General features: G+C 44.9%; 1 protein-coding gene across 2 annotated transcripts; it reads right to left on the bottom strand.

The window, feature by feature from the left end:
• Positions 1–45: 45 nt before the first annotated feature.
• MIA3 (MIA SH3 domain ER export factor 3) lies at positions 46–27,678 on the bottom strand. Of its 2 annotated transcripts, XM_063391083.1 has the most exons (28): positions 27,466–27,670; positions 26,697–26,830; positions 21,333–21,419; positions 16,787–19,730; positions 15,565–15,852; positions 13,872–13,933; positions 12,549–12,680; positions 11,331–11,352; positions 9,224–9,312; positions 8,972–9,049; positions 8,768–8,878; positions 7,884–7,955; positions 7,572–7,676; positions 6,690–6,812; positions 6,469–6,586; positions 5,757–5,812; positions 5,586–5,676; positions 5,339–5,477; positions 3,614–3,715; positions 3,454–3,514; positions 3,298–3,333; positions 3,140–3,207; positions 2,786–2,883; positions 2,538–2,669; positions 2,271–2,339; positions 2,069–2,145; positions 1,074–1,233; positions 46–709 (listed from the first exon to the last, which is right to left on the bottom strand). In XM_063391083.1, exons 1-28 carry the CDS (start codon positions 27,611–27,613, stop codon positions 450–452), a joined length of 5,862 nt encoding a protein of 1,953 aa, XP_063247153.1. In that variant the 5' UTR covers positions 27,614–27,670; the 3' UTR covers positions 46–449. The 2 variants fall into 2 exon arrangements, with proteins under 2 accessions (XP_063247153.1, XP_063247154.1); XM_063391084.1 differs by lacking the exons at positions 46–709; positions 1,074–1,233 and adding an exon at positions 1,240–1,925 and having other exon boundaries at positions 27,466–27,678.
• Between the last annotated feature and the right edge of the window lie 180 nt (positions 27,679–27,858).

Raw genomic sequence — 27,858 nt, 5'->3', positions numbered from 1 at the left:
ACCCCTGGCCTACAGTAACTGCAGCTCAATGATGTGATGAAGAAGGCAGGCTGGATAGCATTTTACTTAAAAAATTATTTCCACAGGAAATGATTTGATTTACATTTTTAACGAAATTAGTTCATTCGCCAACTGGTTACAAAGGCTACATTGAATTAAAACTCTCCACACAGGTACTTCCTTCCTATTGCACTTTTAGGGTAGGTTCAAGTCCATCACAGAAAGGTTCCTGCAGCTCAAGTGGATGGATGAGTTTGTGATCATAAATGCACATAAGATGTCTGTAGCAACTGGATAGAAATTAATCCTGCAAAAGCTGAGATATACTGAAATGAGACCAATGTCTTCAAACCAAGAGCCATTTCCTAGCTGTGCACACGTGGAGCCGGCCGGGCGCTGCAGGCAGGGCCCTGCGCCGGGGCTGTGCGTAGTCCTTGGGCCGGCTGCCCTCAGTCCCTGGGTGCCGGCGGAGGCAAGTCTCTGTTGGGAGAAGGGGCATAGTCCCTGGGGGCCTGCGGGGGCAGCCGGGGGCCTGGAGGATAATCCCGGGGGCCGGGAGGGCCGGGGGGCCGGAAGGGAGGATGCCCACGCGCGTAGCCTCTGGGATCGGGGGGAGGCGGCAGTGGCACGGGAGGCAAATCCCTCATTCCGAAACGAGGACCGGGTAAGAAATCTCTTCCGGCTGGAGGCGGCAAGGGAGGGCCACAACCTAAAAGGAGAGGAAATCGTGGAGTTAAATGAAATCTTGCTTTAACCAGAACAAAGCTGCTCCTGGTTACTTCCTGGGTTTGTCATTTTCTGGAGCAGCTCTGGAGTGGATCACTGCCACATGCAGGACTTCAAAGCCCACAAATCGTATTCTAGGGACTTTTAGCTGCTGGTTTCCATTTTAGAGTAAACAAGGAAAAATACCTTGGCACTAAGGAGGCTTGAAAAAACCCACCCAGTCCAAGCTTCCTGAGCCAGCTAAAGCCCACGAAGCATGAGGAAGCCGTGTGCCAAGGAAAGGCAGATCTAGGTTCTCAGTAGGGCTCCAAGAAGTGAAGGGTCAGCACAGGGCACTGCAGCCGTACCTTGGGGCCCGGGGAGAGGCCGAGGCCCGAAGTGTCCCCGCAGGGGAGGTGGTGGCGGTCCTGGTGGGCCGTAGCGAACGGGTGGCGGCGGCCCCAGCACCGGGGAGCTCATCAGAGGTGTCCCAGGGAAAGGAGAGGGGCCTTTGGCACCAGCGTTACCCTGGGCAAGATGAGGTTACACTTCAGTGAGTTACTGCAGCAAACGAGCACTGACAGTGCTGAACAACCCCACCGCTCCCCCAGAGGCAAACAGGTACAAGGGCGGCGGTAGTGGGGGAGAAAGGAAAATGACCCCAACACACTGCAAACCACATGAACCAGCCAGAAGAACAGGGACAGCTACTGCACCATCACCCCTTCTCCCAGAACACTGCTGGCACTACCCAGGAGTGAGTGGTTAGTGAGGCAAGCTCGTTTAGATGAAGCTGTACTAAAGGAAAGTTCAAGCCCTGGTGGGGTGTCCTTGGTGGATACCCCTGTGGTAAGAGACCTGGAACTTTGAGTTACACATGGAATCGTGCTCAAACACCACAAGTGTAAGTCAGCTGCTTAGGATGATTACTGTAGTCACTCCAAAGTGTTTGCCCACAGTCTCCTTAACAAGAAACATCTCATTTCCTCAGTCCCACAAAAACCAGAGAGCAACTGCTCATTATCAGAGACGCCCTTTGAGACAGAGGGATGAGCCCTTGGTTAGTTCCACAGAGCAGTTCAGAACACCAAGCCTGTTACTCCTCTCCATCAAAGCAGCATCACCATGTCCAGCCTTGGAATACTCACTGCAGCTGGTTCCATGGAGGGAGGTGAATCTGCAGTTACACTGGGGACTTCAGACTCTTTGGGAGAGGGTTGCTTTTAGGGTTTGTTTGGACAGCAAATAGGGATAGTGACAGGATACAGACAAGACAGAACATGATACAGTTAAAGAAGCAGGAGGAAGTACAGTGAATCATGTATTAGAAAGGCTTCCTGAAGGTTGGGTGTTCTCAACTCACCACTCCATCCATTGCTGTGGAAGGGGAGGAGGTTCTTGGCTCACTGCTGATCAGGGATGCCACAGCAGGCCCAATATCTAAAAAGACAGCCATGAATAAGTGTCCTACCATGCCTAGGGCAGGGAAGGTGGGCTTGAAATTACCTTTTTGAAGGGAAAGAGTAATGAGTAAGCTGCAGTTAGCTGCAGACCACACAACTTACCAGGAACAGACATCCTTCCAGGCAGCTCTGGAGGCCTTCGTGGGGCAGGGGGGCCATCCACCATTGTACCTTAAAGGAAAGAAGAACCCCAGAGACCCTAAATAACACAAGCCTGGGCTATTTCTATTAATGAAACATTACCACCAACTGCTCACTTAATAAGGCAGGTATCAATATCAACATTTCTAGAGCCAATATCTGACCTTAGTGTTCCTGGGTTTGTAGCCTAAGAGGGAGTTGTCAAAAAAGGGGAGTTTCACAGCTCACCAAATTCACCCCTGGTGCCTTCCCTTCGAGGAGCAGAGAGGGGCCGGGCAGGGACATCAATCATCTGTGTGGGGGATGGATTTCCTCCACTCACAGGTGATGGGCCAGAAGAGCCATCTCTGCTTAAGGGCCCTGTGCCAAAGAATTAAAAGCACTTGATTTACTTTTCTACAACTTAACACAGCCCTACATTTCTATGATGTACTGACTCCAAGACCAAAGGTTTTGGGAGAAGCAGCAGCATTTACCTCGTCGCGGTGGGATCTGGCGGTCAGGTCTGCCTGGAGTTGGCTTTACAATGACTGGTCTTTGAAGCATGATGATTTTTTGGTTTACTTCTATTAATCTGATTTTGAAAAATAAAAGTCTCATTTTATTATTCAAGCAATATATGTGAGTTGTATCTATTACAATGTAACAAGGCAAACTGCATTATAAAATGTTACAGCTTTCACTAAGAAATGTTATTTTAACCATCAAAACAGTTTAACAGTAGTTAAAATTTGTAACTTAAAAATGCACTGCACATCCTGAGCTTCTTCTCCCCCAGGCAACTCCCAGCACGTTCAAAGAGCAATAGAGAGGGTCTGTTCTGTCCTTACTTCTGTCTCAGGTTGGCTGCTTCTCTTTTCTCTTCAGCCAGAGCTCTCTCGGCCGAGCGGGCAATGAGCTGGTAGGGAAAATATTGTCAGCTGCATTAATGGCACCAACGTGACATCAAATACAAACTGTTGGCATCAGAAAAGGATAACATTCTTACCCAGTTGTCATGTGCCTTTTTCTCATGAACAGCAATCTGAGAAGGAAAGAAGCCATTTAGTTTTTATCCAACTACCCGTATTTGCAATAAATCACCACAGAGCACTGGAATGATGCAGTAAAAGATGACACAGTAACCAGCAAGCAAGAAGATTACCTGGTTTTTGTAAGATCTCTCTGTTTTTTGCAATTCTTCTTCCATATCCTGGATCCTTTGCCTGTACAGAGGAAAAAGAGGGGAAGGAGAGATGTTTGAATAAATTTTCCTCAGTAGCTGAAATAAAAGGAAAATCATAATCTTCAGAAATTCAAGTTACTTGTAAACTTTCACTTCCTCGATGGCCAGCACAGCTTTTTCATCTGCAGCACACAGTTTCTGCTCCTTCTCCTGACGCTCATACTCTTCCTGGGTTAGTTTTCTGCATAGGGAAAAAATATATATACCATATAATCCAGCATTCCACATCTATTACAACTCAAAATCAAGGTATTCCTGTGCCAATGACAGCAATATCAAAATCTACAATAATGTGTGAGATCACAGAGAGAAAAAAGATACTTTTTAGAATAAGAGACAGAGATCCTGTCTCTTGAAACCATCAGACAAACCCTTTGCATATAAAACCTTAAAATTGCGGAGCTGACTAGAAAGTTATGTCAGCTTCTGAAGATCTGTCAGAATCTATCAACTGCAGACAGTTTATTCCTTCAGATCCTGTAGTTTCCCTAGCAAAGCCACAGATTGCAATCCAGAATTCCAAAGGTACAAACAAGGAAATCCACTGGACTGACACCAACCACAGGAAATGAAGCCATGAGTGTGTGGTGAGAAGGGGCAAATTTAGGGCCCAGGTGACAAACACATTTAATAGTTATTAACCATGTGGGAAGCTTTACCCAAGTATTCTCCATACCAATTCATTGCACAATCCATTTCCACAGTTTTTAATAACCTTATCGTGCATTGTTTTTCAGATTTTTGGTATTTTTCTGGAAGTATTTAAGAGGTCTGTAGTGTGTTCCTAACTTACAAGAGCTATCCCACAGAACTAGAACTATTTAACTAATAGCAAGTTAACTATTGCTAATAGCCAGTTCGACCTAATCAACTTCCTTGGCTAAAAGTCAAAGCAGTTTTCCAGAAAAATAAAATTGCAAGAAGTTCTTAATTCTAATCAAGAAGTACTAACAGGCAGTGTAATCTCCTGTACGTTTTGGAAGGAACAGAAATTCTTCACATAGGTAAAGATGTTTTCCCTAAAGTGCAGGCTTACCCTTCACCTCTCCATCCCAAGTTTATTACACATGGATCCATGGAAGTTACGAGGTCAGGCAGTTTCACTACAGCCTCATTTCCAAACCTGTGCTTGTTTCAACCCTGTGCTTCCCCCAACCAACACTTAAACCTTAGGAACTTCAACTGCTTCTCCATCCCAATTTCAGCTTTTCTACAGAATTTAGCTGACAATGTCTCTGAATGCTATTCTCAAATTTTCCCCACAAGACAGAGATGCTATTACAGACATTGCAGTAAGTAAATAAATGAATGAGGAATGAGCACATACAGAGCAGATCCTCACCACTGGCAATTCATTCCTCTCAGCTGCCATCACCAACTCAGCCTTCATTTAGCCCTTTGAGAATGTAAGAAGCCCACAAGGCTGAAATATCGAAGTTTCTACATTATGAGAATTAGATTCACTGAACAGAAGCCAGAGTAACAGAAACAAATCTGAACAGCCTCTAGGTTCTCCTTGACACTTGTGGATGATGTAACAGAGCAACCACAGAATTTGCAGACCAAGCCATGCACCTGCCCTCTCCAGAAGTTTAAAAGTAGAAGGAAATATGTTGTGTGGACACTGATAGTCTTCTTCAAATCTCTGGAATGGTGGCAAAAGTAAAGAAAGAATACCAGCTTCAGTTGTACTGAAAGAGTAGCTACCAATCATTCCAACAGCTTCCAAGTTCTTCGATCCTTCTGAGCAAAAAGCATTTGGACAGTGCCCATGACACAACAGACAGAGTAAGGAAAGGCTTACTTCTGCAGTGCCATCTCCTTCTGCTGGTACAGTTCACCAAGTATCTCCACCTTCTGCTGAAGAGTTTTGCATTCATTTTCCAGTTGAGTTTTAGCTGACTGCAGCGAAGAGGAGTCGTGTTCCAATGCTTTTATCTTCTCTGTTGGAGAAGCAGTTGCAGTAAGAACCATTATGGCCACCTACATGCTGTGATTCTTTTTAAGCCACCAACAGCACTTCAGCCTAGCAGTTACTTTGCTAAACCTACCTTCCAGCTCGTGTCTTGCTGTTACTTCATCATTCAATTTGGACTGCAGAAGATTTCTGTCTTCTTCAACTATGGATAACATTGTTTTGACCTGAAAAGAGGAGCAGAGAGTTTATGATCATAGGCATATCACTAATGTGACTGCATTTATTAGATACTTGTGCAACATACCCTGGAGACATCCATCATCTGCTTAATCTGAGTCTTCATCTTTTCACTCTCAGTATCTACAAGAGAAAAATATCTTTGTTTTTCCCTGTTTTTTAGTCATGAACAAGTCCATGGACAACTGTTAAAAGTGACACTCCCTACACTTCAATCTCTGCATCCTTATATGGTCAAAAAACCCCACCCCAAAATATCAAGAAGTGGGAATTTCCAGCCCACATATACTTCAAGTAGAAAAAAGGGGGGGAAAAAAAAGGAACAAAAAGGGATTTCATAACCAGAGATGCAGCAAATACATGCAACATCACAAATGACAAACTGCTTGAATAGCTTTGAAAACATCTATTTTGGTCTTTCAGATTTAAAAAATGTGATTACCTTAATTAGTTATTTATCTGGAGGCAAGCAGAAAGCTCATTTAAAATTCATACCAAAAATAAATGTACCAGAACAACAAAGCAGAGACTTTAACTTTTGGAATGCTCTTAATAACCAACCTTTATACACAGTCTTTACAACTCTGTCACTACATGGTTTACCTAAAAGGTAATCTAAAAGCAGTTACAGACCTTGTAGTCCAGTTGCTCCCTTCAGTTAGGGAAATTTTGTGTTTGAGGATTCCTGCTGGCAGCTCTACACGCATGGATTCCCCCTGTTCCCTCTCTAGCACGCCACCAGCACAGCACCACATGATCCTCATGTGGGATCACTGTACCTGGCAACTCTCCATTGGCCAGATCATCCCCTGGGCTCCACTCATGCCCTCTGTCATCCTTCTTGGCCTCTGAATCCATGTCCAGCTGCTTCAGCTGCATAATGCAATTGGTTAAGACCTAGTAAAGAAACCAAAGGTTCAATTGCCCTGCATTTTGGGAAGTATGACAGAGTATTTTACGATGCATAATGTTGAAAGCAAGCTGGTTATAGAGAACCTACTTCAATTTCATTTTCTTTGTAGGCAAGTGTCTCTTCTATGTCCTTCTGAGATTTCTGGTACAGTTGAATCTGCTCACGGAGCTCAGAATGCCTCTCACTCCAACCTTCAGCTTCTTTTAGCAGCTGTATGAAGCACCAAGGCAAGATGATTACTTGCTGTGTTTACAGTGCATGGTGTGGGTAATTGAAGTCTATCTGACTGCCAGCTCTGGTGATAACTGATCACCACGGGTCACAGACAAAGGGTAAACTTCAGTTATCAGGCTCACTGCTGTTCCACTAGCAGAACTGGATGCTGGGAATCTTTCTGCAGTTTATTATTAGGTGGCTTTACAAATTTGACATTTTCTCAGTTAACACCCCAACAATCAAACTGCTCACACACTTCAAAATATGAGGAATTAACTGAGGTCCAGAGGTAATCAAAACACATTCCTTAAAAAGCTACACACTTCACATATGAAGAAAGAAAAGGTATTTATAATTATTTGGAAAAGAACTGTCCCAACATTCCCCATTATCTTTGCTTTCCGAAATACTTTCTGGCAGTTCCTCACCATTACCACCTCCTTGGGCCCTGATCCCATGTGGCAATCTCTCCACCATGCCTTGCCTACCACCTCAGCACAGACTTTCTGTGACTGCTGACGAAAACTGCACCAGGGGAACTGGCAAAGCCTTCACACCAGACATGTGGCTCAGCTGCACAAACAGCCTGTGCAAGCAGGCACAAAGCATTTAAATTTTATCATGGTAATAGAAAACGTGGAATTCTGCCATGTGAAGAAAACAGAGGCTGAAGCTACGCTCAAAAAAAACCCAGGAACAAAGACCAGATATTTTGTTTGAAAGACAACGTTGCCTGCCCTGGGCATAACTTACCTGCTCCTTGCTCTTTTTCAGTCTAGCATTCTCTTCCTGCACATGATGAAGCTCAGATTTCACCTTTTCTTCACTCAGTTTAGCCTCATTCAGGGCTATCTGCACCTACACACAAAACAAAAAGGAACAAGAAGACAAAGTCAAACTACAGTGGAGTGACAGCTACAAAAAACCTGGTTAAATGGAAAGGAAGAAGGTTACATAGGTACAACCAACCTGCAACCTGCCAAGCCAGCATTTTCTATTCCAAAAATAAGAATTTTTCTGGTACAAAAACTTGTGACTGTTGAGGGGGTGTAAATAATGCTTTACCTCTGAAAGCTCTGCAGAATGCATAGTGATAGCTTCCTGCAGCTTCTCCAAGGACTTCTGGGTTTCAGAGAGCTAAGAAAAAGATGAGCAGTGACTTAGTGTTATCCTGGCACAAGCCTCAGCCTGAGTAATTATTTAACTTGTGTCTCCTGGAAGCATAAAAGCAAAGTCAAAACACCAACAAACTTCTATTTCAATCCGATTGCTGGCACCAACATAGCACTACCTTATCAACAAGGTAAGGAATAGAAACATTCAGCACATCCAAATCAACTTCCACCCCTGACTCCACCTGTCTGTGGCCAGGAAGTTCCCTGTACACCTGTGCAGTCCACAGTGAGAGGAGCTGCTATCATTAGCAGCAACCTTTGACCAAAACAAGGCCAAAGAGCTTGCTGATACAGAAAACCAGGCTTTAAAAAGAAGAAAGAGAAAACAAGTATCTCCAGACAACAAGAAAGAGGGGCAGCTCAGAGATCTTCACACTAACTGTAGAACTAAATGCTGCTCTGAGTACAAGAAAATGTCTCTTCCCAACCTGAAACCTTCAGCTTATTGCCAAGGAACTTCCTGGCTCCAGCTAGGAAGTATGAGACTAGCCCATGACTTGAATGCATCTGTTTGTGTGTGAAAGCACATAATCACACAAGTCCAGCAAGATCTTTTAAAAAAACAACCCTACAAAACTCCCCAAAAAACCCAAACAAAATAAATCAACAGACTAATCCTTTGATCTTGGGATAAACCTAAAATTTCATTTAATCTCTCTTTTTGAGGTGGCTCACCTTGTTTATTCTACCTCTATCTAACCCATCAGGTCATGACCAGCTTTTAGGGTACATCAAGCTAAGGACAACATAAGACATAAGTATAATTGTTCTAACCTTGTTCTGTTTCTTCTCATTCTTTTTTCTCTCTGTTTCAAGCATGGTGTGCAGATTTTTCACTTTGTTATCTAGCTGCTGATTTGCTTCTTCCAATTCTTTGACAGTGTCCTTAAAAAAAAAAAAAGGTGTAAAAGACCAACCTAAAGCAAACTTTCTGTTTGTATTGCTGTTTCAGTACAGAGACAGTTAACTTTCTCTTACCTTAAGACCTGCAGTTTCATCTGAGAGGATGTCCTTTTGTTCCTGGGCAACTTTCACAGATTCCTTTGCTTCCTTTATCTAAGCACAGAAACAACCACACAGAACTGAGGAAATTGTCAACATAATATTCAGTACGAATAGAAAATAAAAATATATTAGATGTTGCATTGACTGTGTCATTAAAGCAATAACAGAAAATTAGAAAATAAAGGAAGAACAAGCCAGAACAGGAAAAAGAAGTCAGAACAATACCTTTTGATCGTATTCTGACAACTTTTCTAAGATTTCTGTTTTTTCTTTCAGAAGGTTTTTAATCTTTTCAGCAAGTTGTTTTTCAGTCACTAGGAAGAAAAAGAAAGCTTACAGTAACTGCACTTCATATAGTGGGGAAAAAAATCAGTTATCATTACTATGAGTTCAAGGAACGTTTTCAGGTAATAACTAAGGCATAAATCAGGAGTGTTAATTCCTTGGCAGCCAGCCCTTTCTGCATCTCCAGCTTTCCCCTAAAGTTAGGACTGAAAACAAGCCAGTAAAGCTGACACAAAGCACAAAGCCCCTGCATCCACTTCACAAAAGCTGCTCCCAGAGCCCAGAGCAGAGTGAGGTGCTGGCTACGCACAGCTGAGGTGTGTTCAGGGGAAGAGTTGACAGCGAGGATCTCGGGGCAGTCTCAGACACTCAGGGAGATGCCACACCTTCCCCAACAACCACCCTTCTGCTCTACTGAAGGTGAATGTTTCATCAGCAAAGGTAAGAGCATGAAAGCTCTGAAAGATCTACTGAGAACAGAACAGAGACAATCGGCTGGGAGACAGCACCAGTAGGTTCTAAGGAGCTGCTCTCAAGAGCTCAGACCTCAAAAAGGCTGTGACCAAGCAGCAGCCTTCAGGCATGCATTTGCTCCTCATCCTAAACAAGCCACCTACCAACCCTTAGGATTCAGTGAAAATCATTAACATAGTTCAATTATTTTATTGCAAATTATTTAAAAACCACCCAGTTGTTGTTAGTTTTCAAGTCCTCTGCCACCTTGGGGTGGATCTGAATGCCCCAAGTGCCATTTGCCTCACAGCAAACCCTGCAGCACAACAAGGAGCACCGGTTGTTCCAACTGCATCCCACAGAGTGCAATGGCAGCTGCTGCTCCTCCTTTCCCTCCCACAGAGGTCTCCTGGGACACTGCATCCCAGGCCCTTCCCACCCCGGGCACAGCAGAGACAGCAAGTGCCTGCCAAGGCTCAGGACAGCTCTCAGCAGTTTAAAGGGAGCAGAAATCCCTGCATTAGCTTGGCCTCCCAATTCTACTACTGTCATTAAGAGAGGATAATAGATTTTTATTCTTGGGACTCCAAATGCAAGCTATGTTTTAAAGCATTTTTGTCACTGTTAATATTCTTCTATTTTGGATAAAGATTTTAGTAACGGTGTGGCCTGTATCACGCTTGAGGAATATCTATTTTTTCTGATCTTTGGTAGTTTCTATGCAGCATCAAAGAGAAGAGTACTTGGGTGGTGGAATTAAATCCATGTCCCTCAGTTTTTTAGGGGGGCTGCAAAGTAATTTCTGCACAACCAATACAAATATTCTTCCTCCACTACAGAAATCACCTCAGAGATCTAAGATGGGCTTTTCTCAGCTCATTAATTCTCCATTAACTGTGTAGAAGGAAACTGCAGTATAACCATAATGAAACTACAGAGGAATGACTGGTAAGTAAAATGTGAGGGAGGAAGAGACAGAGTTCCTGTGAAGACAATTCTTCCACATTTGCATTTTTTTATTCAATTATGAATTCCAGCAACCATCCTAGTTCGATTTTTTCCCATTCAGTACACTTTAATTTTATAACCCTGAAGCCGGAGAAAAACTCTTGTAAAAAGTGATGTGCTGGCCACAGGAACACCTGCATATTTAGATCTACATATGGAGTGTCTCTCTGCAACTGCACGGCAGAGGCTCCCCTCAATCCAAAAAACAAAAGGAACCTGCTCCTGCTTTCTGAGAGAGACAGCAAGCAAAGGCAGACCCCCTGCTGGTCAGAAAACCAAAACAAACTCTGCCCCATGAACCAGCGGGTCACATTTATGTTGAACAAAAGGGAGCTTTTCCTTGCCCTTTATTTTACAGGTGCAAGCTGCCTTGTTTCTCCTGATCAAAGCATTATCAACAGCAAAATTTAAACCCTCGGATTCAACTAAGTATCATCTACTGGCCAAGCTTACACCGTAACCTTGGACTGAGCATGCTCCTTGAAAGGGAGTGAAGATGAATACTTGGTCCTCTGAAACAGTATAAATCTTCAAAACTTTTACATGCCTAAGCATCAACTACACTGAAAAGCAGAGAGAAACTTACCTTGATATATTCTACTCTTTACCTACAGAAGAGAACAAACAAAAAGATTAGCCATAAAAAGCGATAAGTGAAAAATGTTATTAATATTCCCTATGGAAAAAACTGCCCACTTCCATGTAGGTTAAAGCAGCACATGGAAAACACATCTATCACTGCCAATGAGTGTTGAGTAACACCACAAACGAGCTTAAGCAGTTGTCTAATAAAAGCTCCCCGGCTAAAGCCCCATGGAGAGCCTTAGTAAATGTCTGTTTACTCACTCACTAAAGGGATACCAGTAACTGCCCACAGCCAATTTGCACAGAAAATGAAGCCATTTTGTATCAAACCACAGCCACAAACTGGCAAACACAAAAAACCCCTCTTGCATCCTAGTTCTGTGTCCTCTAATGCAGTATGTTTACAGGACAGGTGCTCGTTTCAAAATTAAAGACTTTCAGAAGCTTTTTTATGCTGTTCTATTAACACTGGTTTTTGCATTTGAAACTGACCCAGCATATTCAATACCAAAACTAAGCAAAGGGAAAAAAAACCTATCAATATTGTTACAGAAAACATGTAGTTTTAGTTTATTTTTGTCAGGCAACTATGAAGTATTCCACAAATTTCCAGAGCATATCATGACTAAACTGGACAGCTGTAAAAAAAATTTGCCGATTTCATTCTCATCCCTCAGCTCCCAAGGAAAAGCACTGCTGTAGTTGAGAGCTGGTGACAGACTTCTTCTTGCACAGAAAATTATCCATGTAGGAATAAGGAAAAATGGAAGAGGATCTCCAATGAGAATTAATATCATGTTTTTAGGTTTCTAAAAGCAGTACCTGCAAGCAGCTGCACAACATGAAGTGGGGAGGATTAACTCTTTTGGATATAGCCAGCAACAGGCTCAAGCACATGGAAGGCCTCTCATTTCAAAGATATGCTGACCCTTTCCTAGGCCTTCTTTACTTACATCATACTCCTTTATTTTGCTTTCAAAATTACCTCTTACTAAGCAATCTTCAATTGCCAGCTTACAGAAAATGCTTCTTAGCACTGCAACTTACTTTAGCTATTCAGCCCAGCATTTAGCTCCCACTAATGCTCTAAGCAGAAGAATTAAAAACACAAAAGCCTACATATTGCTTTGACCCCAGTAATGCTGGAACAGTTTAACCATACAAAGAACCACTCAGTTAGTGAAACATCAGCAGGCTCGCAAGCGTGAAGTATACTCACTGAAAGGCAGGTTCTCCAGAAAAATATAGCAAGAGTGACAATTCCCACTAAGGCAGTTATAATGACAGGCTCCCATGGAAGTCCATGGAAATCAGGCCCAGGACGCATTTCCTCAGGCAGCGTGTCCACCAACTGCAAACCGACAGCAGTGACAGCCATGAGCGTGTTTCATCACACAGAGGGGTAAAACAAGCAGCCCCACAGGTGCCTCTATTCCTCCCATAAAACCAGAGAACCATCTAGAGGTTTCGTGCAGTCTTTCTGCAAACTGAAAACCGAAAATGAAGAAAACCACAGAGCAGCCTGCTGCTCGCATTTCAGTGCACAACTCCCGAGCACCAGGAGGGCGCCTGACAGTGGCAGTCTGCTGGCAAGGAAGAGCCACACCAAAACGGGTACACACCGATGCGCACAATCTGCGTGACATAGCACTGGTAGTTATTTGACCTGTTTCTAAATAAAGCTATAAGGATGGAAAACTATAGGAAAACCCCCCGGTTTTACATCGGGATGTCTGTACCAATGCAGTGCAAATGGCTCGGATCTTCTCCCAGCTGTTGCCCCTGTCAGAGGGTCATATGCCATGAGTCTCCTCCTCTACGGAGGTCAGAGGGCACCTGGGGAAGGTGCGAATGCCTGGTACAGGCTAAGGGGCTGATAGTGACATGACATGGCGCTCAGGGAACAAACTGCGAGCCATACAGGAGCCGCTGCCTTCTCCCTTCCTTTCCTCCTACGTACCCTCCCTCTCCCTACCTTCTCCACAGCCGGCAGAGGGGGGGACGGACAGGAGGGCGCGCACCTGCCCCTGCAGAGCCCGGCCGGGCAGCGAGCCCTGCCCGCCATCCGGGAAGGCCGGCAGCGATCCCCGCCGCCAGCGCCGCCTCCGCTCCCGCGGGATTGCCCCACATTGCGGGCCGGGGGCGTGGAGCGCCAGCCCCTCCCGGCGGGGTACGCCGGGGTGAGCCCCTCAGGACCCGCCTCGCTCGGGGGAGGTGTGTCACCGCCCGGGCCCTGTGCCGGAGCCCCTCCGCCGCCGGCCCGCCCGCCCGCCCGCCCACCGCCGCCGTTTCCCTGCCCTCACCTGCAGCAGCCTCCGCCGCGGCGAGGGCTCCTCCACCGTCCAGCCGCTGCCGCCCGCGGGATCCATGGCGGCCCGGCAGCGCCAGGCACACGTCAGCCCTCCCTCCTCCTTCCCTGCCTCCTGCCCTCCTCCCTCCTTCCCTCCCTCCCTCCCTCCCTGCGGGCCCGCCCGCCGCGCGCCGCCCCTCGTGGCCTCCCCGCCCCCGCGCGCGTCACGCGGCGCGCGCCGCCGCCACTCACCCGCCGCAGCAGCTCGCGCGCCGCGCCCCGCGCCGCCCGCCAGGGGGCGCCCGCTCCGGCACCTGCGGGCGAGAGGGGCGGCGTCAGCCCGGGAGGAGCCCGCGGGCCGGGGCCGCCTCGGCCGGGGACGGCCCCCGGGACCGGGCACTGAGGAAAGAGGCGGAAAGCCCCCGGGAAGGGCGCCCATATTCCACAGGCGGCCTTAGGAGGGGTGCCGCAGGAAGGGACGCGGCTGTGCGGTGGCACGGCGCCGGGCCTGCCTCAGAGAGAGCACACCCAGCTCCTCCAGCCGGGCATCACAGCAGCGCACGCTCTTCAATTCCTAACCGCGAATCCCTCCGATTAGTGCCCAGCACTGTTCACAAAACCACAGAATATTTTTACTTGGAAGGGATCCACAAAGGACTGTCAAGTCCAACTCCTGGCCCTGCACAGGACATCCCCAAGAATGACACCATGTCAAACACTCTTAAGTGTGTACTCCAAGTACTCCCTAAGTATGGCAAAAGCTTTAAACCATCTCCGGCTCTACCCTGGCCTGAATACTGCCCTCTCCTCTTGCTGCTTCTGCTGCCACACGTGTAGGCCAGCAGACTCAGAGCCGAGCCCCTGCCCAGGCTGCTGTCACACTGCGGAACAGCAGCTGTGACCAGCCATTCCACCATCACCCGCCTTGTTCCTTCCCAACACTTCCACCAGCCCTCCTAAGAATTCCTGCCAAGCAGCATTTAGCCACATGTCCTTTAAGGAAGGAATGGAAGATGGTCTCAAATACAGCTGAACATCTGCCCGCTAAAACAGTAAGTTATCCACTAGGCATTTTAAATTCCTTAGTTTTCTTGGCATTCAACTTAAGAGTTTCCTTCAGATCCTAAAAGCTGCTCAAAAGCACTTGGCCTTAGAGAGGGTACAGCACCTCAGTAGTGTACAAAAGCTAACAACAATGTGCCTGATTTTTTTCTAAATGCTCAGTGGAGACAGAATTATTAAGCATAATCAGAAGTGAAGGCAGAACAGCAAAGCTGAGAGTAGCACTGAGAACACAGTCAGATTGCTTCATGCCAAAACAGAGCTGGGAAAGATGACAGTAACAGGATCCCTCCTTGGCATAATGATGAGATGGCACCCTAGCTCCAGAGGGATAAGGCCTCAGCCAGAGGGAGCCAAACATTTCTCCTACTCCAACACACAGAGAAATTACTGAGCTGCCTGAGGGGGAAGCTACACACCATCTTTCCTGGAAAGTAATACGGCCCAGAGACCTGGGCTAAAAAGAGCAAGAAGAGAGGGCACACAATTCTATGGGCAGTCCTGTCTATAAAAGGTGACCTTTAGGCTGTCAACCCCTGCAAAGAGGCAGAAATCTGGGCTGATGGTGTGCTTCCAGGGAACTCTGCTCTTTCTCCACCATCCTGAGACACAGTCCACACACCTGAGCACAGAGCTCTGACACAAGAGCACTTTCCTTTCTCCTACATTGCAAAACCATAGTAGAAAAACCACTGCGCTAAGTTAGCAATACAGTACTGCCACTAGAGGGACTGTCATCGATCAGGGAAAGCCATGAGGATGACAGCAACATAAACTGAAAGCATCAGTGAAAACTCCTGCTATTTGTCTAAACATACATTAAACCATGAAACCATGCACATCTTCAAGAGCAAAATAACAAAAGCCAATTCCAAATGGTTACCTTCAGCAATGTGTTCGCTGGCACTCTCTCCTGAATCAACTGACCCAAAGGAAGTATCTTCCAGGGGTGATCCTCTTTCACTATCATACCCTTCTTCAGGTTTTCCATTATCTGAGAAGTTGGCCTCTTCATGTTCAGGTGGAACACTGACAGCCCTCTCCTCGTCCTCCTCAATAGGCTGCTCTGGTCTCTTATCTTCAATGAGCTGCTGAAATTCCTGACTGCCCTCATCAATGGTATTTGGGTTTCTGGTGGAAACACTGTCATATTCAGCCTCTTTGGCACCATCTGTGACGGACAAGGAGACATGAATTAAGGACTGAGCTCACGTGTATTTCTTACTCACAGCTACCTTCAGTGAAATGCTGCGTGTAACAAAGCTTTCTCGACACTTTTGAAATAGTTCAGCTTGTGTATTGCTTCCAATACATTCTCAATCAACTTTCAGTAACATCTAATTAAATGTCCGTATGAAATTCATGCAAGGTATCAACCACTGACCTTGTGGTGAAACACTGCAAGGTGAAATATTTGCATCATTCGTGACCTTATCAGAAATCACATACTTAACATGTACTACTGTAAGAGGAGCCTTGCTAAAAGTGTATCTTAACATCTTGCACACTGTTTAGAAAACCCAGCAAGCTTGCAAAAGACTCTACCTCTCGTTCTTGCCCAATCAAAAGATCTGTTTGTTCAGTAATTCTACTTAGGCACTCTTCAATGAATGTGGGCAAGAATATGATTATAAGGATACCCATGATTTTAGGTGCCTGGATTTAGTAACTGGACTTTGCATTAATCACCAGATCTCTCACAATCAGGTGATAATTAGTTCAGAAAAATAGACTGCTCTAAACCCTCCAGAAAATTTAGCACGTTAGTATATGTGAATCCCTGTTTCTTAAGGAGGTACAGACTTGTCCTGAGGGGCTCCTTACAACCATATCCATGCACGGATCTCACTTATCTTACACAGAACCTGGTCCATAAGTACAGGTGTGCTGAACTCAGTCTCTTCCCTTAGGAAATTTGTCCCTGAGCCACTCTCATCACAATGCTAATAACATGCATTAAAAATAAGCAAAATCCCAGGTTATTGCACAAGGCCTCTTTCAATTCTACTTCCTCACCCTCTTCTTAAAGCTTCTCTGTGTTAGTGTTGCTCGGGACAGGGTTTTACTTCCATTTCATCTATTTATTAACTGATTTAACATCCTACCTTGAATGTGCAGCTGGTAATCTTCCTGTTCTGGAGGAGAAGCAAGTGGGACACTCTCACCAGCAGATGAATGTTTACTCCTTAATGAATATATTAATTCTTGAATATCATCCATCAGTGCACTCTCCTCATCATACAAATCCATCTCCTTCACCACCTCCTCCTTATTTTCTGCTACCCTGGAATCCAGAACTTTTCCTACAACATCCATAATGCTCGATTCTGAGAACTCCAGTATCTCATCCAGAGCTTTCTCTAGATCTTCGTTATTCTGGCTGGCCTTCCGAGCCAGCTCCATCTCCACCTCCATGTCGTGGAACATGGCCTCGATCCTGACCACGTCCTGGAGGCCGAGGTACTTCTGCAGGCGCATCACGCGCTTCTCGTCAAGGAAAGCTCTCATTATGGAGAGCCGCTTCACAGACTCACTGAAGTCTGTCACAGTGTCACGGGGGGCTTCTGAGCTGTCAGCAGGGCTGGGGGCAGGCACAGTGTGCTGGTGGTAATTTCTCATTTGCTCTGAATTTTGCACCTCTTTTGAGTCTTGCTGTGAAACGCCTTCTGGGAGATGATCTTTCCTTTGGTCAAAGTCATTGCTGTCTTCTGTGTGAGGAGATGTGAAATTATTTTCTTCCAAAACTGATGGTCCCTCAGGATCAGAAGACTCCTCATCAGCTTCCATGACATGCTGCATGTCATCCAATTTAGCATCTTTTCTCACTGATGCATCAACTTCTTTATTCCCAGTCTCACTTGCATTTTGCATGCTGTTTGTTTTATCCTCCTTAAGGAATAAATTTGTTTCCTCTTCTGTTTTGGAAGTAGGATTTGGGGTTCCTGACACAGCTTCACTTAGTCCTTCTAATTCAGGATTTGTATTTTCACCACTTAGTGTACTATCCTGGACAGTTGCAGCCCTCGCTTGTGACAGCTTTGCACTTGCTGCATTCTCATCTTCCAGTAGCTCATCATCTGCTTGTCTGAGATCAGGGTCATCTCCAGCATCTGGCTCTTCAGATTGCAATTCTGCTCTTTGTGTTGTTTCTTTAGCCAAATCTTTGCCAAGATTTCTGTCTGATCCCGCATCCTCAGGATGAGCAGTTCCTTGCCGAGTAAGATTCTCAGTATTACTGTTCTGCGTGGTGCTTTTCACTTCTTCTTCAGGGGAACTTTTCTCGGTGCTTTCTTTAAACAGTGGCATCTTGCCAAGATTTCTTGAAAGGTTTTCATTCACATCTGCCTCTGAATACTCAGTCTCATTTTCCCATGGCCTAGGTTGCTCAACAGTTCCACTATAGCTTGGGTCTTCTCCCCCTACTGGGGTTTCTTTCATGTGTCTCTTTTTTATTTCCAGTTCTTTGTTAGAAGAGGCAGGATTTTTATTTTCATGGTCAATTTTCCCTGCTTTTTTAAAGTCTTCTTCATGTCTTAGAAGTTCTTCCTCCACAGCAGGCACTCCATGCTCCACTTTCTGTCTCAAGAGGTCAGTATCTCCTAGATCACCTTGAGATGCATTTTTTACCTCTTCCATTGCTTTGGCTGGAACATCAACTGGAAGCTTGTTCTCGGCTTCTCCCTTTTCCATTGTTTTCTCCCATGATCTTTTGTGCTTTAAATCACTTTCCAAGGACTCCTCCAAGGTACCACCCTCAAACTGTTTCTCACTTTTCTCTACTGGAGCAAGTGGAACTCTATCAGGACTTTTGTTGATATCATCATCAGACGGTTCTGAAGCATCTTCCTTCTTTTTAAGAAATGATTTGGACTCCAGAGCACTGCCTGGACTAGGCAAAGCGTGAGGATCAGGCACAGCTGTACCTTTCAGTGCTGCAGAATGTGACTCCGTTCCATCAGTGAGCTGCTCTTCCAACTGATCAGTTTTGTTGGCTTTTTCTTTTGAACCCAGATCACCCACACCCACAGGTTCCTCTCCAAGGGGTTCTTTGGAGAGATCCTCAGGCTGAGTTGTTGCTGGTGCTTCTCTTTTATTAATTAGCACCACCTCATCCTGTTTCTCTTTTATTTGTTTAGATTCAGACCTGTCTGCACTTTCACTGTCACCCGACTTCTTGCTCTTGCTGAAGGCATCCTTAAGAACTGATGCATCTGAATCGGGTTCTTCCCCATTGTCTCTTTGGTTATTTAGCTTCGTAGCACCCTTTGCATCTTCATCAGGTTCATGATTTTGTGACTCAACATCATAGTTTCCATCATCTTCTAAATCCACAGGGGATGTAATTTCATCTTCTGCTGTAAAAGACAGCAATGGGATTTCTGCAGACTGATCTGCAAACTCTGGCTCCTCCTCTTCGTTGTGAGGATTAATGCTCAAATCTTCATTTAAATCATCTTCCAGTGACGTAACAAGGCGAGTCACTTCATCATCTGATACAACAGCATCAGCAGTTGAACCAAATTTTGTTTTTAAGTTCACAGAGAGCTCTCTGTTTAAGAGGGTATAGGCATTGACTTCTTCATTCTCTTGGTCAAGTTGGCTGGTTTCACCCTGAGGAATACTAGTGTTTTTGGTATTTTCACTTTCTAGCCCTTTTAATTTCCCATGTAGCATTCCTTTCAAGTGCTCATGTGCAATTTGATCTCCCTGAGAGTTTTCTTTGTGACTATTGACACTGGAGTCTCCCCCAGTATTTTCAGTTCCTTCTGTAAGAGAATTGCCAACTTTGTCTGTCAAGGCAAGGTTTTCCTTTTCTTCTTCAGCACTTCGCTCAAGACTGTCTGTCTCCAAAGCACCAAGGGATTTTCCTCTATCAGTCTGTTCAGCCTCGTTCTCCTTCTCAATTCCTTCAGCTGGTTTTGTCTCTGGATCACTCGATTCAGTTTCCCCTTCATTTGCTGTTGTCTCTTGCAATGACTTCAGAAGTTCATCCACATTATAATTATCAAAGTCATCCCTTCCTCCATCAAAGCAAACAAAGTCTGTCTCCTGAAATGAAAAACAATATGCAGTCAAAAAATATTTTCTTTTTAACAGTGATGAGACCAAAAACATTTGCCTACTTTAAGGGAGATGCAGCAGCAAAGTAAATTAAGTTAATCACACAGAATTAATGCCTTGAGTCCTTAACCAAAACTCTTTGAAATCAGTGGAGGTTTTGCCCAAGGATTCATAAAAAACCTCAATAAAAAGGTTTTGCAGGAACAAAGTGTAAGGCAGCAATGAAGCTGGCAGTACTACACTGCACTCATCACCATATGTCCTGAATGAAGAACAAGTCTATTGCTGAATGCCAGTGAAAGAAAAAACAAATGTTGCTAAGCTTGTGTGTCACAACCTCTGCTAACTGGTGTCCCCTTAAAGGACCAGGTCCTCCAAGCAGGAGCTCCCTGTTGCACAATTTCTGAAAAATAAACAGAAGCAGCACAAGACTCTGAACACAATTTCACAGTATCGTAGAATGGCCTTGGGCAGAAAGGGGTTTAAAGGTCATCTCATACCAACCCACTGCCATGGGCAGGGACAACTTCCACTAGACCAGGTTGCTCAAAGCTCCATCCAAACTGCCCTTGACCACCTCCAGGGATAGGGCATCCACAACTTCTCTGGGCAACTTCTTTCAGTGCTTCAAAAGAATTTCTTCCCAATATCTAATCTCAACCTGCTCTCTTTCAGTTTGAAGCCATTCCCCCTCGTTCTGTCACTACATGGTGACAGAACTACATCTTCTAAAAGGTCCCTCTCCATCTTCCTTGTAGGCTCCCTTCAGGCACTGGAAGGCTGCAATTAGGTCTCTCTGGAACCTTCTCTTTTCCAGGCTAAGCAATCCCACACCTTTCAGCCTTTCCTCGTTGGAAAGGTGCTCCATCCCTCCAATCACCTTGGTGGCCTCCTCTGGGCTCATTCCAAGAGGCTGATGTCCCTCCTGTGCTGGACTCCAGAGCTGGATGCAGCCCTGCAGGGAGGGATAGAACCCCCTCCCTTGCCCTGCTGGCCACACTGCCTTGGACGCAGCCCAGGACTCGCTGGGCTTTCTGTGCTGCAAGCACGCCTGAAGCCACAGCCTCAAAAAGCTTTACTGACACAACTCTGGAGCTGCTGCTCTTAGTGCATGAAAGCCAGTCATGTGTGAAAGGGCTGCAGAACCAATTCTAGAATCAAAGGGCTGAGTGTTTGTTTCTGACAGTACTTTAAACTCAGAGAGTTTGGGAAAAGAAGCCATTTTGATTACACACCAGAAGGCCTATGCACAAGCCAGCCAGCAGAACTTACACAGCTTAATCCAAACAGATTTCTTTAGAAGAAAACTGTAACATTTCAGAAAAGAAAAATCAATGCCCACCCTTTGGGCTGATGCTTTCACACCCATCCACATAAAGAGCTCCACAAACATTCCACCCCACCAACATACATGCGCACCTCTGCACATATGTAGCTGCTTATTAACAAGAAGTTACTGAAAATCACTAGTATTCCCAATTTCTTGGGAATTTTACTAAATGCTGAGGTAAGAAACAATAAAACCCAAATGAAAAAAAAACCCAAAAACCAAAAAAACAAAAAAACAAACCCAGAACAAGTAAGACTTACATCTGTTGGTAATTCTAGCTCCTCATTGGAATAGTTATGATTTATTTCAAGTAAATCCTTTGGAAAATATCCAAAATCACTTCCAACCTGCCAACAAACAAACAAACACAAATAAACAAAAAGCAGTAAAGGTTTAGTAACGACATGACTATGTCAAAAATTGCAGACACCAGTAGCAAATATGTTGAACTGACTGAAGTATTCCAAATGAAGTTTAACACAGTGAATAAAAGAAGACCAGTGATGCCTTTTTCATGCAAGAGTTTTCACCGAGGTTTTATAATTACATTTCACAACAGCCTTGTGAAGTTGGCTTAAGTTTTACTGTTCATGTTTTAAAGCCTGACTTATAACAAATCAGGAGAGTTGGGAATAAGGCCCAGGCCTTCTGGCTCATGTGCTTTAACTGCTATTGTTCAGGCACCAGAGGCACCACACACACCTCAAGGATTTTCTCAAGCAGCAAGCAGAAGAGGATCTTTGACTAACAAGATTTAAATCCGTGCAAAATATTATAGCGCAAAATACGCTCACTTTGGAACTTATTTTGGAAAAATTTTTCTTAAAGCAGATTGTAGGGAAATGCAAAATTGTACTCAATGTACTAATCATTTAAAAACCTGTGTGGAAAATATACCACCCTCTGCAAATGCTTTGCTGCTCTTCAGTGTCTGACACAAGCAAAAATCAGCCACAGAACAGTGATTTTCAATGTGCTAAGGCAAGGCAAACAGTGGAAGACAAGAATCTCTCTTATCACTCACTGGATAAGATCTACACAGAGTAATGCTCTCACTTGAGAGTTCTGACAAAAGCTGTCAAGAAGCCAATATTAACTGCATGTAATCACTACACTGATTAGATAATTTAGATAATTAGAGCCTGGTGGAAACACCCAGAAAGGTACAGAGTTCCTAGACAACCAAAATATCTGGGGGGGAAAAATAAAGTTGGTCATTTCCTCAATCATTTGTTACAGGAGAAAGATGACAATTGCCAATTTTCCTGAAGAGTTTGTGTGGAGAGAACACTCATCTAAAGTTCAAATTAAAAAAGAAACTGGGTATGGGATATTAGTGATACACAGATATATTATTACACTGATAGCACTGAAACAGGTTAACCTTGCCTGCAGCTTTCTGGATTTGCAATGGTATTAAAAAACCCAAAGAATTAGTATCTAGTAAATAATTTGTACTAATAATTTTTGGAGGTGTTTGTTTTGATATGCAAGTGAAATAAGCACTGACACATTACAGGACTTCCTTTTTAAATTACCTCTCATTCAGATCTTACCTTCCATAGTTGACATCCCTGTAGTTACACATATATTAAGAAACCCCAAGCTGTTCCCTCCCCACTTTTGTAAACACATATGCTCTCTTACTGAAAACAGATCACGTATGTATGTTTATTACTGAGAATTAACAATGGGAATGGGAAATTCATTTAGACAAGTCAAATCAAAAGCTTGTCTTTGTGTGGTACACCAGAGTTGTAAATTGGCTTATTTCTCTCTCTCTAAACTTCTACTCCAGTTTTTAATGATCTTTCTGAAAACAAAAGCTAGAGCTTCACAGTCTCCCTATAGACTAATCTCTGTGACAACCATTATAATCAGGCATCACTGATTATAATTTGAAACTCCTTTATTGCAATCCAAGCTGCTGACCATACAAGTCCTCTGCAGTGACCCAGTTTGCCACTTCTGTGGTTTATAAGCCATATGGGATCTGCCTGCCCAAAATTTCATCTGCTTCTTTCCTTACAAGTCCTCTCTTGTAAGGGGAAAAAAATGCCTCATTGTGCAAATAAAGGAAACATTCATTCTCTACAGACATGAGAGAGGAAAGGCACTATCAATGCCAAGTGTCTAAGGGAGAAATATCCACTCTCTTCCCAGTTAAACAGTTGTGTAGGGACAAAACACGTGGCTGTGTGTACAGCATGTGGCCCCCCTGGTGCCCACGTGCAACAGGCAGCTGCTGCAGATTCACTGACCAAGAAGCCTCACCCTCACACCGTCTGAGAGAAAACAGCTGGGGAAGAGGATGTTCAAATCTTTTTAATCTTAAAGCCCACATCCCTAAAGCACAGGCACCACAGGTAACTAAAACTCAGAACACAGGGGAGAGAAGAGCTTGTTTGCACCTGCTGAGCATTGGCAATGTTAAGAAAAACACAGTATTGCCCTGACCCTCTGGGTCCTCCAGAAATACTGTCTTCCTGTTTTACTTAATTTTATCCACCCTGTCTTTTTTCTACTAACCTATGTACAAGGTTTGAAAACGAACAAAAACAACAACACAAAGAAGCCACAATCTGCAGTAAAGACCATTTCTTGTAATAAGAAGCCAGATATGGTTTTCTCAAACTGGAATCAAAGGTATTAAGTTCATCCTTTTGCCATAAGATAAAATAACAATCTTAAAGTGTCCTTGACAAAATGTTTTGTGGAAAAGCAGCAGGTTTTATTTGGAATGATCTGAAGTACTCTTGGAGTTCTGGACCCTGCTAAAGTGAGGGCAGAGTACAGGAAAAGTGCACAGGAGTCTATACAACAACTTGATGGTGTAAGGAACACAAAATTGATGCTTAAGAGGAGACTGACTTAGAGCAGGACACTGTGCAGAGGCCAATGAGAGCACCTGATATGATCTATCTTTTTGCTTTGATATGCTCTTTCTTTGGGAGAAAAAAATGAAGCATTTTCCTGTACTGATGTATTAATGAAATTCATAACATAAAATTACTATTAAATAATAGTCACAGAGTATTTTCCAAGCATTTGGCTTTGCTTTACTAGTGAGGTTTAGAGAGCTCTGCTAAAAGCTACAGGCCATACAATGTATAGAAAACATATTACAGCTGGGTTCTAGAATTTTTTTCACATGCAAAATAACCAGTGAACATAGAGTGTATGCTGTAAGCAATTTAGTATTCAAGACTGGCATCACAAAATAAAGAAGCTATTTTGTCAAAATACAACATGTTTGCTGGCACAGGGAAAAAAAAATCAACAATGGCTTGAAAAGGGTGGAGTGAATTAGCAAAGCAAAGGCAAATAAAGCCCAGTCCCAACTGCTATAGATTTTTCAGCGTCGGTTAAAGGCTCCTTTTCTTATCATCTCCCTTCAGGTCAGAAATACTATTGTATTTCTCTTGGCTCCTTCAAATTGATTTTGGAATTAGAGTCTGTATTTACAACTTGTTTGAAATAAGCCCCAGGCTGCATTAGTTGAAGCTTCTCATACACACATTCTCCTGACCTCTGCTCAATACCTGACAATCAGAACTCCAGCTAGACCCTTGATTTCATAGCTTCTACTCTGCCCTAATAAATCCTTTCCCTAAAAAATCTTTGGCAAATGGAAAAAGGCAGCAGGGTACATGGATGGGATCAAATGATGCACACAAAGCCCACATGAAGTCATGCAAGTCATGCAGGAGATCCCAAAAGGGCCATGGCAGAAGGTAACATGCCTTCCATTGGAATTCTTTTGATGGCAGACCTCACTGGGTAGCCTGGTTTTAATTAGCAAGCAGCAGCTTCCCCCTGGCTCCAAGACTTCACACAGCAGGCACGGCTGGCCTGCATAAATCAAGCTGCCCAGCCAAACCTGGCATGGGAAACGAGGCTGCCCAGCCAAATCTGACACAGAAAGTCACGCTGCAGCAGAGAGACCCCGGTGCTATCTGTGAGTCAGGGACAGCAGCAGCCGTGCCAGTGCCCTACTCAAAATGCAAAGGCAGGCACCCCTGACCCCGCTGCAGCACTGCTGTGCCGGCTGTTGCAGGGTTATGACTGATGCAGCAACAGTCAGACAAAGAGGGATATAAGAAATGAAAGTTATAGCCACCAACCAAAAGGAATCAGTCTGGCAGCACTGCCCTGAAAGGAGCACTGAAAATCACGTAACACAGTTGAAAAATGACAACAAATAAAATGGAGCTCTGCAATTCTTTCCAACCTGCCAACCGCAGCTTTTATTTGTTAAACTCACAGCAAACATCCTTTTAACTTGGAGACACACCTAACTGTTGCATGAGCTGCCTATCAGTGAATAATTAAACTGCTTATTAACTCAGCAATTACCTTAACTTGCTGTCTGATCTTGCAGCCTACATTACACCTTGTTAGAAGATGCAAAATTGGCCCCACGCTGCTACTTCGCATCTCGAGAACTGGCAGCCCTGGAAACCTGTACCAGCTAATTACCCAGATTATTTATGGTACAGTACATGTCAGAAGGGAATTACCAGCATGACAGAATTGTTAACTCTTCTTTAACCACGTGCTGCAGTTTTTCTATTAATTTCCCTATCGTTCTAATTGGATTCACCTCCTACTGAGAGCTTGGCTGTCTACACCCAGCCCCAAGTGGTTACAGAAAGTGATACATCCTGATTTTCACTAAACCACTGGGCCCACAGTCAACACCCAGGTGTGGCTTCAAGCATCCTAGACCACTGTCAAAATTGTTTATCCTTTCTAGAAGACCTGAGTAAGAAAGGAGGTCGAAGTAAACAATTTGGACACTAAAAAGGATGTAGGGGAAACATAGGGAAGAAAGCAACTGGGACTCAGTCTAAGCAACCTCTGGGTTGTCAACATTTTCGAGGGAAGCTCAAAGAAACTGCTCTTCCTCCATGATATCTCAGTTCTGCCTCTGCCAGGCAAATAAGGTGCTTATGAAAGTTGAGAGGAGCTTTCTACGAAGTAACTGCAAGTATGGGGATGTTCCTTCTCTATTAGCAGAAGCCTCTCAGATTGTCCAAGGACGCTGACTCAGACAAGGCCACTACTCTGCAAGCTGCTGCAGCACGGCTGAGAGAGGCAGAGCTTTTAGAAATCAAATTTACCTTAATCCTTTCTAGTTTTACTACCTATTTTTCCTCCAGCTCTGCATGCAGCTGAGATAAAAAGGGGAAGAACGCAGATGAATATTAGGACGAGAAACACAATTAAAACATGCACATGCAGCGATCTTCAGAAGGATTACAGAGTGCAGGATGAGACCACGTCATGAGAGAACACAAGCACAGGCTTAAGCCTCCCTAAGTGCCAAGGGAGGCTGAGCTTCCAGGTAGGCCTCTGGCCACCACCACGGACAGTGCTGCAATGGGAGGTTTTTAACACGAAGGCAGTTTTCTAACAGTGTTTGGACACATTAATGTTGCCTATTTTTCACAGCACTCAGGTTTGATCAAACCTCATCCCAGTTACCACCGGCCTCATGACAAAGCAGCATTCACTGTGTTATTTAGCCATGTTCAGAACTCCAAGCATTCTCTTACAAGGCAAAAGGAATTAAAATAGATTACCAAGAAGAGCAAACAGAAGAAATGTTTTACAGTACTTACACTTCCAGCCCAAAGCTCCGTTGATTCTCCTATTAGTTTATAATATACAAACACCGCCTCTCCCTTCTTAAAATTTACAAAGCGACAATCCGGACCTTTAAAATCCCGCATGGCCTTCCCTCGGCACATTAACACTGTCCAAAGAAAACAAAGAGAAGAGCATGACTTAAAATATAATGCACAAGGAAAGTGTCTTTGCTAACTGGCAGTAAACAAGACCTCCTCGCTTGCACCGCGTTGCTATTTTCCAGATTGGTCAAGAGATAAGAACTAAATTGAAAGCATAACTAAGAAATTTTAGCTACAATTAACACAAACAAACAAGCCAAGTTATAGCTAAGAAAAAAGAAAAAGCAAGTTATAGCTAGAAAAGAAAAGCATTCTAGTCAAGACAAGGATTTGACAAAGCACTGGCGAACTACACTTCAGGAGTGCGCTATGAAGCTAATTATTAAGTTAAATCAGAAAGATGACATCTGTGTCCCGGCGAATCGGTCTTGAAATTATCCCAGAGAACACCCAGCGAGCGGGTTTATCACTAAGGGGCTTTGCAGGGGAAAAAAAAAAAACCAAACACGGAGCTGCGGGGATCTGAAAACTTGGCCGAGGAGAGAGGGACGGCGCGCGTGGGCGAAGCGTTCCCGTTTCCCCGATTCTCCCCAGTTTCCGTGCCAGAGCCGGCGGAAGGAGAGGGCTTTGGGAAGAGCCTCCGGGAGGCACCTTCGCCCACAACCCCCTCGCCGGGGCCGTGCCCGCCGCCCCCACTCACTGCTGCACTCGAGGTCGGCGCAGCGCTTGCGCTCGGCGAAGCGGCGGCCCAGGTCGGGCCCGGCGGCGGCGCAGCGCGGGCCCGGCGGCGGCAGCAGCAGCAGCAGGGCCAGCAGCAGCCGGGGGTCCGGCGGCGCGGCTGCGGCCATGTCGGCGGGCGCCGGGAGGGAGGGAGCCGCGCCGGGAAGGAGGGAGCAGACACGTCAGCAGCGCCGGCGGGAGGGCGATGTGGCGGGGGAGGGACAAGCCCGGCCCCGCCGCCGCCGCGGGAGGAGGGCAGCGCACGGACCCTCCCTCTCTCGCTGCCGGCGGCATCCCGATCCCGAGGAGGCAGCGGCTCTGGGCGCTGCGCCGAGCAGGAGTCAGGCTACTTTACCCCCTTCGCAGGCCAGAA

Source organism: Prinia subflava, chromosome 2 (genome assembly GCF_021018805.1).
Source record: "Prinia subflava isolate CZ2003 ecotype Zambia chromosome 2, Cam_Psub_1.2, whole genome shotgun sequence".
Lineage (NCBI taxonomy): Eukaryota > Metazoa > Chordata > Aves > Passeriformes > Cisticolidae > Prinia > Prinia subflava.
The sequence above is the reverse complement of the archived record's forward strand: the minus strand, read 5'-3'. Positions and strand labels throughout refer to the sequence as shown.